The sequence below is a fragment of the Lithobates pipiens genome, unplaced genomic scaffold (assembly GCF_037356315.1).
Source record: "Lithobates pipiens isolate NorthernLeopardFrog02 unplaced genomic scaffold, aLitPip1_a1.2 Scaffold_27, whole genome shotgun sequence".
Lineage (NCBI taxonomy): Eukaryota > Metazoa > Chordata > Amphibia > Anura > Ranidae > Lithobates > Lithobates pipiens.
The window spans coordinates 15,549,031-15,561,672 of record NW_027507788.1 but is presented as its reverse complement, the minus strand read 5'-3'; the positions used below and the strand labels follow the sequence as shown (position 1 = coordinate 15,561,672).

The window sequence follows — 12,642 nt, the reverse complement described above, 5'->3', positions numbered from 1 at the left end:
TTTTTTTTACCAAAGACATGTGGCTGAATACATTTTGGCCTAAATGTATGACTAAAATTGAGTTTATTGGATTTTTCTAATAACAAAAAGTAGAAAATATCATTTTTTTTCAAAATTTGCGGTCTTTTTACGTTTATATCGCAAAAAATAAAAATCGCAGAGGCAATCAAATACCATCAAAAGAAAGCTCTATTTGTGGGAAGAAAAGGACGCAAATTTTGTTTGGGTACAACATTGCATGACCGCGCAATTACCAGTTAAAGCAGCGCAGTGCCAAAGTGTAAAAAGACCTCTGGTCATTTACCAGCAAAATGGTCCGATCTGAAAGTGGTTAATAGTAATATTTATTATTATTATTATTATTATTATTATTATTATTATTATTATTATTAGTTAAGTTAGTTATTAATTCAGGTTTTTGAATTTTTGGACTTTCGTTCTTATTTTTGTTCTTTTGAATTTTTGGATTTTCGAACTTTCAAATTTCCGAATCTTCTGATTTTTCAATGAGCTTACATTGGATTGTCAATAATTATTGTTTGTATTGTTATCACAATGCTGATATAACCACTTTGTAGGGAAATCTCTGCTCCTTTCTATGTTCCATCAATCAGTGCCCATCAGTGTTGCCCATCAGTGCCTCCTCATTAGTGTCATCTATCAGTGCCACCTATCAGTGTCCCCTATCAATGCCACCTATTAGTGCCCATCAGTGTTTCCAATCAGTGCCCATCAGTGTCTCCTCATTAGTGTCATCTATGAGTGAGCATCAGTACCGCCTATCAGTGCCACCTATCAGTGTCCATCAGTGTTGTCAACCAGTGCCCATCAGTGCCTCCTCATTAGTGTCATCTATCAGTGCCCATCAGTACTGCCTATCTGTGCAACCTATCAGTGCGGCCTATCAATGCCACCTATCAGTGTCCATCAGTGCCTCCTCAGTGTCATCTATCAGTGCCCATCAGTACCTCCTATCATTGCTGACTATCAGTGCCCTTCTGCTGTTTTTCAATGTCCATCAGTGCCACCCATCAGTGCCCACCAGTGCTGCCTCATTAGTGTCCATTAGTGCCACCTATCAGTGCCCATTGGTGCAGCCTCACGCTGATTAATGCGCTGGCACATCAGTGAAAGTGAAAAAATACCTGTTTGCAAAATTTTATAACAAGCTATATTGTAAATTTTTTGAAGTTTTTTTTTTATGAGCAGATAAAAATAAAAATAACAGAGTTCTTCTGCCTGCTTGAATTTTTTGATGGAAACCATGGGCAGTGATCGTGATGCATGGCCGAATCGAATCGTTGACAGCAGGGGCGGACTGACAATCCATGGGGCCTTCGGACAATAGGAGATTGTGGGGCCCCCAAGCAATCAGAGATTATGGGGTCACACAGTAGACACAAACACACACACACACAGTATACAATCACACAGTATACACAGACATGTTTAGAGACAGACATTTCAGAGACAGATGTAAAAAAAAAAAACACACACACATTTTTACATACTGTCCCTGGTTTTACTGAGGCTGGCAACCCTGATGGGGCCCCCTAGTGGTATGGGGCCCTCGGGCAGTGCCCGAGTGGCCCAATGGTCAGTCCGACCCTGGTTGACAGGATAACTGTAATCGACTTGTGAGACCCGTGACGACGTGCACCTCTTCTGTATAAGCAGCAAATTGTATGCCCAGCGTGCAAGAGGCCTAAAAACAATAAAAGAAAAAAATGGCAGAGGTTCTAACCTTCCCCTGCTTTTTCCAAAACCAAAAAAAAAAAAACGTTTTTGGTTGGGGTTATAAAAGTAAAACTTGGGAAAATTGGGAAAAAGTAGAGAGGCAATGGCATCTCTTTTTTAACCTCTTCCTGCCAGCATAGGTGTCAGCATGGCGGATGGGCCTTAAAGAGGAACTGCAGTCTGCTCACATAATTTGTAATCAAAACATCTTTTGCCATTCTGAAGCTTCTCTCCAACCACCTTGCATATTATTTTATATATACTGCGATTCTGTACTTGCCAAATATGCTGCAGAAATCTCCCTCCACTGAGTCTGCCTGTAGCCATTTTAACCGTGGGCAGCTGAAGCTGCTGCCTGCTCACTTCCTGGATTTACACAGAGGCACGCCTCCAGCTCTGCAGCTCTCATTGGCCCTCTAATGACTCCCCACCCCCCCTTCCTGACAAAATGTGCATGATGCCATAAGCCTAGGCTAACATACCTCTTAACATTTTCAGATGGGAATGAGGAACACCTACTAACAAACGTATGTAGGCATAGGACATGCCCCCTTAAAGGAGAATAAACCAAAAAGAAGGTTAATTAACCCTTTCATGACTAAGCCTATTTTTGGAATTTGGTGTTTACAAGTTAAAATCCATATTTTTTGCTAGAAAATTACTTGGAACCCAAACATTATATATATTTTTTTAGCAGAGGCTCTAGAGAATAAAACAGCGATTGTTGCAATATTTTATGTCACACGGTATTTGCGCAGTGGTGTTTTAAACGCAACTTTTTGGGAAAAGGGACACTTTCATGAATAAAAAAAAAAAAAAACAGTAAAATTAGCCCAATTTTTTTGCGTAATGTGAAAGATAATGTTACGCCGAGTAAATAGATACCAAACATGTCACACTTTATAATTGCGCGCACTTGTAGATTGACGACAAAGTACGGTACCTAAAAATCTCAATAGGCGACGCTTTAAAATTTTTTTATGGTTACCAGGTTAGCGTTACAGAGGAGGTCTACTGCTAGAATTATTGCTCTCGCTCTGACGATCGCGGCGATACCTCACATGTGTGATTTGAACACCGTTTACATACGCGGGCGCGACTTCCGTATGCGTTTTCTTTGCTTCGTGAGCTCGCGGGGACGGCGGGCGCTTTGAAAAAATTTTTTTTATTTTTTTATTTATTTTATTTATTTTAAAATGACTAAATTGTTTTAAAAAAAAAAAAAAATGTGATCACTTTTATTGCTGTCACAAGGAATGTAAACATCCCTTGTGACAGTAATAGGTGGTGACAGGTACTCTTTATGGAAGGATCGGGGGTCTAAAAGACCCCCCACCCCTCCTTTACACTTCAATGTATTCAGATCGCCGAAAACGGCGATTCTGAATACCGGATATTTTTTTAAAACCGGCGCCATTGGCAGCCGAGTAAACGGGAAGTGACGTCATGACGTCGCTTCCGTGTTTACGATGAGGAGACTGGAACGAAGCCGATTACGGCTTCGTTCCAGTTCCTCCCCAGCAGCCGGAGGCGGCGGATCACTGATCGGTGCTCCCGATCGAGCGGGAGCACCGGTAACAGCGGCGAGAGGCAGCGGGAGGGGGGGGACGTCCCCTCACGCTCCTCCGGCATAACAGCCGAGCGGCTTTTAGCCGCATCGGTTGTTATGGCTGGAAAGCCAATCGCCCGCTGTAAAAAACGGTACCGGGATGATGCCTGCAGGTGCGGACATCATCCCGGTATACCCCCCGGAAGCCGAGTATGCAGATCTGCGTACGCTCGGCGGGAAGGGGTTAAATCCATACTTTTTTTTTTTTTCACCACTACTTTTCCTTTATATTGGCTTTTAAAATGTACAAATGCAGCGATTTAGACATCGGATGAAAGGTTTAGCGCTGGGAAATACATTTTGAAAGATAAAAAGTGCATTTTATATACAACTATATAGATCAGACCAAAATGAGGGACAAATGAGGAGGAATGAGGGGCAGAGGGACATTGCTCCTAATCCGGGACAGTCCCTCCAAATCTGGGACAGTTGGGATCTATGGGCTAATGACCAGACTAGAAACAGGAAGTGGGCTGTATAAGGTTTACTGGCAGAAAAAAAAAAAGCTTTACTATCCAAAGTTAAAACAACAACAAGATTTAATAGATGTAAAGATGGGGGGGAAAAAAAATGACTGAAGGTCCGCTTTAACACCGGCTGTACACATATATACTCAGTTGGGAAGGGCTCCCAATCATGTGACCACAGCAACAGCCAGTCACAGTGGTCACATGATCAGGAGCTCCGCCTGCCACCTCCTTGCTTTCAGAACCCCGACAGCCAGAGCCGCTGATAAGGCAGTACAGCCAGCCCTCCTGTACTGGGCCCGGGCCCCATCAGTTCAAGAGGTGGGGCTCAGGAACCTGCTGAGCAGGAAGTCCAGCTGTACTGTCTTATTGCAGACACCGATCCTCTTCTGCCTCTCCCTGCAGCGCTGCCAGCTTCTCCTCCTCTTTCCCCCTCTGGCTGCACTGCAGGGGGACTGGTTCTAGCACATGTGTCCCTTCTATGTGCTGTACGGGCCCCCCATGTGTGCCCCTTTCCACCACAGTGCTTCCAGCTTCCCTCCTCTCCTGCTGGCAGCTCTGGCAGCTGCTGCAGGCACACAGGGGCATACCTCCCAATATATTGAGATGGGAATGAGGGACACCTACCAGCAAACGTATGTAGGTGTGGGACACGCCCCCTGCCACACCCCCTTAAAGGAGAATTAACCCCAAAAAAAGTTAATTAAATCCACAAGGGCTTTTTTTTAACACTACTGTTCCTTTATATTGGCTTTTAAAATTTATAAATGCAGCAATTTAGAATTTAGATGAAAGGTTTAGCTCTGGGAAACACTTTTTGAAAGATAAAAAACTATATAGATCAGACCAAAATGAGGGACAAATGAGGAGGAAAGAGGGACAGAGGGACATTGCTCCAAATCAAGGACAGTCCCTCCAAATCAGGCACAGTTGGGAGCTATGCAGGGGGATGTTGTAGAATGGAGAGCAGGTGAGGGGGTTGGTAAATATGTCATATACTGGCCCCTTCCTTTCCTGAATGAACACAGTGAGCGATCAGCACCAATCACTCTTGTGTACATTCATCACTGAAGCATTGTAAACTGTTTGCTAGGCTTCCATTTGTGAATGCGCAGGAAGCCACAGAGTGCTTCCTATTCATTCAACTGTGCAGCTGAGGCTACAGAGAAAGGGACTGATAAGTGTATGTCCTCAGTCAGTTTTGGTTGGGGAAAGGGGGGGAGGAGCTGTCAGGTAGGCTGTATGGGGCCCCGTGATTTCTAACAGCAGCCCTAACATCAGCAATTTGTCAAACAGTTCCCAAAGTGTACCCAAAAAGGAAAGTTTATAAAACTTAAAGTGGACCATTCACCAGATATACATTTTCATGGTATGTATGGAATGTTCGGTAATTTGTCAGTGTAACTCTTCCAGGTAGTTATTATCGCTCACAGAGATCACAGCACCGCCCTATCTTTATCAGCTTATCTATGCAAAAGGACAGCACCATCTTTGTTCAGGCATCACCTGGAGTCATCATTTACTTCCTGAACTTAAATGCGGACTCAGAGAATACACAGTCGTGTAAATCCTGGTGCCTGTGCAGTTCTTGGCTGTGTTCACAAATGTCTTGCCTTGCAACTTACTACAACATTATAATGTACAGTGTACAGGGCTAACACTAGGCAAACTAGGCAGCCGCCTAGGGTGCACTGCTGCCTAGGGCGCCTGGCCACTGGTGTCCCTACTCTCTTCTCTCTGCAGCAAGCAACTCTGTTCGCACATAGTGTTAGAGGCGCGGCGGCGGAGGACTGTGTCCCGACTCCTCCTGAATGAATGGATGCAAAAAACATACATTGATGGGCGCTGGTGAGGCTGCATTTGATGGGCGCTGGTGAGGCTGCATTTGATGGGCGCTGGTGAGGCTGCATTTGATGGGCGCTGGTGAGGTTGCATTTGATGGGCGCTGGTGAGGCTGCATTGATGGGCGCTGGTGTGGCTGCATTGATGGGCGCTGGTGTGGCTGCATTGATGGGCGCTGGTGTGGCTGCATTGATGGGCGCTGGTGTGGCTGCATTGATGGGCGCTGGTGAGGCTGCATTTGGTGGGTGCTTCATTAAAAAGGTGGGACATACATGGGCAAGGCAAAGGGGGTGGAGTCAGAGGTGGAGTCGCCGCTCTGTTCTTACATAGTGTTAGAGGTAGGGGTGCAACGCATCAAGAAACTCATGGATTGGATCGTTCCACGGATCAGAGTCACAGATCGGATCATTTTTCGGATCAGCAAATAATAATTGAATTTGCAAAAACCTGTGAAAATTCCACCACCATATAGTCCCCACTGTAATATCCAAGTCATCTCCCCCACTGTAATATTGGCAGAGTACGGCTGAGTACGGCTGGGTATCACCAAGTATGGCTGGGTATTACCGAATATTGCAGAGTATGGTTGGGTATGGCAGAGTATTGCAGAGTATTGCAGAGTATTGCAGGGTATTGCAGGGTATTGGCAGGGTATTGGCAGGGTATGGCAGAGTATTGCAGAGTATGGAGGGATGGCTGAGCATGGATGGATGTGACTGCAATTGTCACAGAGCAGCGCTGTGGGCACTACAGATCCAGCCCCCAGCGCTGCTGCCATCCAATCTGTCCCCTCCACTGTACAGATCAGTACACAGAGGGGAGTAATGATGCCAGTTTGTTTACAAGTGATCGCTCCATAATTTGATGGAGCGATCACATTGTAAACGGCCACCGGGTGTACCAAGATGGCCGCCGTTCCAGAGCTAGGCCGAAGCTTCGGCCTTTCCTAAGGCCGAGGCAGCAGAGTGCTCCACGGATCGCAGGGTGTGCCGATCCGAATAGGGTGAGTCGTTTGGGTCACGGATCGGTGACGACCCCTTGCACCCCTAGTAGTAAATGATAAATATAGATTCTCGTATATGAAGTACACACAGGGGTTCATTTATTAAAACTGGAGAGTGCAAAATCTGGTGCAGATGTGCACAGAAACCAATCAGCTTCTAGGTTTTATTGGTAAAGCTCGATTGAACAAGCTGAAGCTACCGTAGAAGCTGATTGGCTACTAAGGATGAGCTCAGGCGCGTTCGCATGGAACATGAGCTGAGCCCGCCAGGAAGTCGGCGCATCGCTGCGCTATTCGCAGGCAGTGAGACTTTGCCCCCCGATGCGCGGCTGCAGATATCGGGCATTGTATCACTGTCTGTGATTAGTGCAGCGCTGCGCCAACTTCCCCAACTTTCTGGCGGGCGCAGCACGTGTTCCATGCGAGCACGCCTGCGCTCATCCCTATTGGCTCCCATGCACAGCTGCACCAGATTTTGTACTCTCCAGTTTTAGCAAATCAACACCTTATGCCTTCCTATCCTTTACTTCCATTCTGAAATCCTCTCTTCCCTCTCTATCAATACATTCTTCTCTTCCTCTCCAGTATTACCAGATAATGATGAACCCAACGGCTTGACTTGTCCCACCTGTAAGGCCAGCGGAGCTCGATGGTGTGACACCGGGATGACCATGACTTGCACCGGAGAGGAGAATCGCTGCATTTCACAATACTCCAAAATCACAGGTATGTGACCAGGAAAGAGAGGACATAACACCTTGGTCAATATACAGTATAACCAACAATTGTATGCGATGCCGCGTTCACACGATCGGAAATTCCACCAGCAAAAGACCGATGTGAGCTTATGACCGCGTGTACGCTCCATTGGACTTTTGCTGGCCGAATTCCCACCAGCAAAAGATTGAGAGCAGGTTCTCTATTTTTCGGTCGGAAAAAATTTTCGATCGGAAATTCCAATCGTCTGTAGCAATTCCGACACGCAAAATTCCTACGCATGCTCGGAAACAATTTTACGCATGCTCGGAAGCACTGAACTTCATTTTCTCGGCTCGTCGTAGTGTTGTACGTCACTGCGTTCTTGAAGGTCGAAAGTTCAGAGAACTTTTGTGTGACCGTGTGTGTGCAAGCCAAGCTTGAGTGGAATTCCGTCGGAAAAAACATCCAAGATTTTTCGGATGGAAATTCCGCTCGTGTGTACCCGGCATTAGTGTGACAGGGTGCGAGGTGTACCAAGGTGGCCATGACAGAACGTCACTTCCGTTACAAAATCTGACGGGTCGCCCAATCTGACGGAACACCAGCTCTATCTTTCATTTTGGAAGCAAAACTTGCATTCAACCACTGAAGGACCGCCTCACGCCGATATACGTTGGCAGAATGGCACAACTGGGCACAATCACGTACCTGTACGTGGCTCTTTAAGTGCCCAGCCGTGATTCGGGAGCGCGCCGGCGGCAGCGCGCTCCCGATCCGGTCCTGTGCTCCATGACCGTGGCTATGGGACCAGTGGACCCGATCGCGCTGGTGTCCCGTGATCGGTTCACAGAGCTGAAGAACGAGGAGAGGTCTATGTAAACAAACCTCTCCCCGTGCTTCCTACTGTGGCTGTCACCGATCGTCTGTTCCCTTTTATAGGGAAAGACGACAAGTGATGTCACATGCCAAGCCACACCCCCTACAATAAAAAAAACATATAAAGTCACACATAACCCCTGCACTGCCCCCTAGTGGTTAACTTCTTCACTGCCAGTGTCATTTACATAGGAATCAGTGCATTTAAATAGCACTGATTGCTGTATAAATGACAATGGTCCCAAAAATGTGTCAAAAATGTCCGATGTGTCCGCCATAATGTCGCAGTCACAATAAAAATCGCTGATCGCCGCCATTACTAGTAAAATAAAAATATTAATAAAAATGCTATAAAACTATCCCCTATTTTGTAAACGTTATAACTTTTGCGCAAACCAATCAATAATCGATAATTGCGATTTTTTTTTTTAACCAAAAATATGTAGAAGAATACATATCGACCTAACCTGAGGAAAAAAGATTTTTTTATATATATTTTTTGGGGATATTTATTATAGCAAAAAGTCAAAAATATTGCATTGTTTTCAAAATTGTCGCTCTAGTTTTGTTTATATCGCAAAAAAATAAAACCGCAGAGGTGATCAAATACCACCAAAAGAAAGCTCTATTTGTGGGGAAAAAAGGACGCCAATTTTGTTTGGGAGCCACGTCGCACGACCGCGCAATTGTCAGTTAAAGCGACGCAGTGCCGAAACGCAAAAAGGGGCCTGGTCCTTTAGCTGCAAAATGGTCCGGGGCTTAAGTGGTTAAAGAGGGAGTCCACTGGAGAAAAAAAAAATTATTAAAAGCCAGCAGCTATAAATACTACAGCTGCTGGCTTTTAATAAATAGACACTCACCTGTCCCGGGGTCCAGCGATGTCGGCAGCCAAGACCGATCGATCGCTCGGTTCTCGGCTGCTGCCGCCGCCATTCTAGGTGAGGGAATCAGGAAGTGAATGAATGAATGAATGAAATACTTATATAGCGCACAATGCGAACTGAATCGCCTCTAGGCTTCACTTTCCGGTTCCCTACTGCGCATGCGCGAGTACGCGAGTCGCGCAGTGCAATGGGAATGCTCCGCGCTGTCTCTGGGACCCGTGTGTGTCCCAGCAGACAGCGCGCAGGGACAGGAAGAAGCATAGACTCCCGTGGGAGTCAATGCCCGGAAGTGGGTGCAAATACCTGTCTTAGACCCCTATCTGCACCCCCCTCCCCCCTGAAAGGTGCCAACTGTGACACCGGGGGGAGGGAGGGTTCCGATGAGCGGAAGTTCCACTTTAGGGTGGAACCCCGCTTTCAAGTCGTGATTGACATTTAACCTACTGATCTAATGTTTTTTTTTTTTAATCCACTCCAGGAACTCCGGGAACAGAGACCAGCGAGCTCATTCTTCGAGGATGCGCCACCCCCAGTATCTGCAGCATTGGCAATCAGACCCATCCCACCGATGGCCTATCTGCTGAGGTTCAGATTACCTGCACTGGATCCGTTGACGGGCTTCACCACCACTTCTATCATCGTGGAATTATGGCACTTCTTGCAATGCTGCTCCTAATTATTAACTGAGATTTAAGTTGTTAGGCAAATAAAGAAGCAATGTTGTTCAATGGCCTTCTTAAAAATGTAAGCGTGACTCCACTTTTGTTGCGAAAAAAACATTCCCCTCTGGGTGATCTCTGTACATTGCAGGGATTTTAACAAACTTTGTTGCAGATTCCGACCTTTTGTTATTCTGAAGAAACTGGCTGTTTGTTTGTCTGTGTCCATGGGCACAGTGAGTCCGTATAGGAGTGGTCTTATAATTATCAGCTGCTGCACCTGCAGGGCTCTAATAAGGAAAATTGGCAGGGCCTGCATCCCTTTACACGTGATTTCCCTTTGGGAGCATCTCACCAAAGATGACATTCTTATTGCAGGGGATGCTAAAAGTTCATTTGTATTAGTGCAGACTTCTGGGAAATTCAGTAAGCCAATCACACAAGCAGAAAATTAAACTGTTGGGGGTTATTCTGTACACTATTTCACTATTTCTGTACAGAGCACATCCAAGCTGCCATATTGGATTTTACAGAAAACTACAGAGCTGCAGATTAAAAAGGAAAGGCAATTTCTTTTTTTTTTTTTTTTTACCATTTGCCAACTGCTGCACACCGATATACATCGGCACAATGTCAGCGGTGGGCAAATGGGCGTACCTGTAGGTCCCCTTTAACTGGAGGGGCGAGCAGGCGCACGCCTGCCGTGTACAGCATGACTGTGCCCGCGGCACCATCGATCGTGTCACGGAGCCGCAGAACGGGGAAGTGCCTATGTAAACAAAGCAGTTCCCCGTTCTGCCTAGTGACATAACAGAGATCACTGCTCCCTGTCACCGGGAGCAGTGATCGCTGTCATGTCAGTGGTAGCCCCTCCCACCCACAGTTAGAATCACTCCCTAGGACACACATGACCCCTTGATCGCCCCCCCTTAGTGGTTAACTCCTTCCCTGCCACTGTCATTTACACAGTAATCAGTGCATTTTTATAGCACTGATTGCTGTATAAATGACAATGTTCCCAAAATAGTGTCAAAAGTGTCCGATGTGTCCTCCATAATGTCGCAGTCACGATAAAAATCACTTTTCGCCGCCATTTGTAATTTAAAAAAATCGAATAATAAAAATGCCATTAATAATAATAATAAATCTATCCATTATTTTTTAGACGCTATAACTTTTGCGCAACCCAATCAATATGCGCTTATTCCTTTTTTTTTTTTTTTACCAAAAATATGTAGAAGAATACGTATCGGCCTAAACTGAGGAAATAATTAGTTTTTTTTTATATATTTTTGGGGGATATTTATTATAGCAAAAAGTTAAATATATTGCTTTTTTTTTTTCAAAATTGTCGCTCTTTTTTTTTGTTTATAGCGCAAATAATAAAAACCGCAGAGGTGATCTAATACCACCAAAAGAAAGCTCTATTTGTGGGGGAAAAAAAGGACATCAATTTTATTTGGGTACAATGTCGCACGACTACGCAATTGTCAGTTTAAGTAACGCAGTGCTGTATCGCAAAAAATGGCCTGGTCAGGGAGGGGGTAAAACCTTCCAGAGCTGAAGTGGTTAAAGTGGAGTTCCATCCCGGAAAAAAATAAAATAAATAGTAATGTGCTTTAAAAAAAAAAAAATTGGAGAATTTTTAATTTTTTTTACTTACCTCTAAATGCCTGTTGCTAGGGGTTCCCTTGTAATCTGCCTCCTTCGGCGCCTGGGCTCCTGACGTCACTTCCCCTCGGCGCAGGAAGGGAGATCACCTCTCCCCCCTGGCAATCATCTGGGACACGTGGCAGGTCCCAGATGATTGCGCGGCCAGTCGCGGCGGGCTGCACGACTCGCGCATGCGCAGTCAGTGCCCGGCAGTGAAGCCACAGCCGGGCACCCACAGCTAAAATGCCGGCGCCGCCGAGTGGAGGGGGGGACGAGCGGGGCTTCGATCCCCTGCATCACTGGACCCTGGGACAGGTAAGTGTCCAATTATTAAAAGTCAGCAGCTGCCGTATTTGTAGCTGCTGACTTAAATTTTATTTTTTTTTTTTAAGCGAAACACCGCTTTAAATACATTATTTTCCTCCCAGAAGCACATTACTAACTTTAACCACTGGGGGGCAGCAGAGCCCTTATTTTTTTCAGTAGAGGGACAAAAACTAACAGAGGTAATGGAAAATGCAATTCATTTTTTACTTAAAAAAAAAAATACCAGAATGTTAGGACTGTCATACCAACAAATTCCGATTGGGGAAACCTGTTGCAGTGACAACTTAGGCACAAAGTAAAAAAACTAGCCTAGTTTTGAGATTTATTTTTTTTTTTTTGTTTTTTTTGGAGATTTGTTGTTTACAAGTTTAAAACTGTTTTTTTTTTGCTAGAAAATTACTTAGAACCCCCAAACATTAAATATTGTTTTTTTTTTCTAACACCCTAGAGCAGTGATGGCGAACCTTGGCACCCCAGATGTTTTGGAACTACATTTCCCATGATGCTCTAGCACTCTGCAGTGTAGTGGAGCATCATGGGAAATGTAGTTCCAAAACATCTGGGGTGCCAAGGTTCGCCATCACTGCCCTAGAGAATAAAATGGCGGTCGTTGCAATACTTTTTTTTCACACGGTATCTGTGCAGCGGTCTTACAAGCACATTTTTTTTTTGGAAAAAAAATCACTTTTTTGAATAAAAAAAATAAGACAACAGTAAAGTTAGCCCAATTATTTTTTTATATATATATATCTTGTGAAAGATAATGTTACGCCGAGTAAATTGATACCCAACATGTCATGCTTCAAAATTGCGTCCGCCCGTGGAATGGTCGCCAACTTTTACCCTTAAAAAACCTCCATAGGCGACGTTTAAAAAATTCTACAGG

General features: G+C 45.0%; 1 protein-coding gene across 1 annotated transcript in view; it reads left to right on the top strand.

Annotated features, from left to right (window-relative positions):
• The window catches only part of LOC143933363 (uncharacterized), a 67,684-nt gene that overhangs the window by 22,343 nt on the left and 32,699 nt on the right, over window positions 1-12,642 (top strand). The window contains exons 4-5 of the mRNA XM_077456231.1: window positions 7,244-7,384; window positions 9,596-9,798. Coding sequence (XP_077312357.1) covers window positions 7,244-7,384; window positions 9,596-9,798 — 344 coding nt within the window. The remainder of the gene's footprint in view (window positions 1-7,243; window positions 7,385-9,595; window positions 9,799-12,642) is intronic.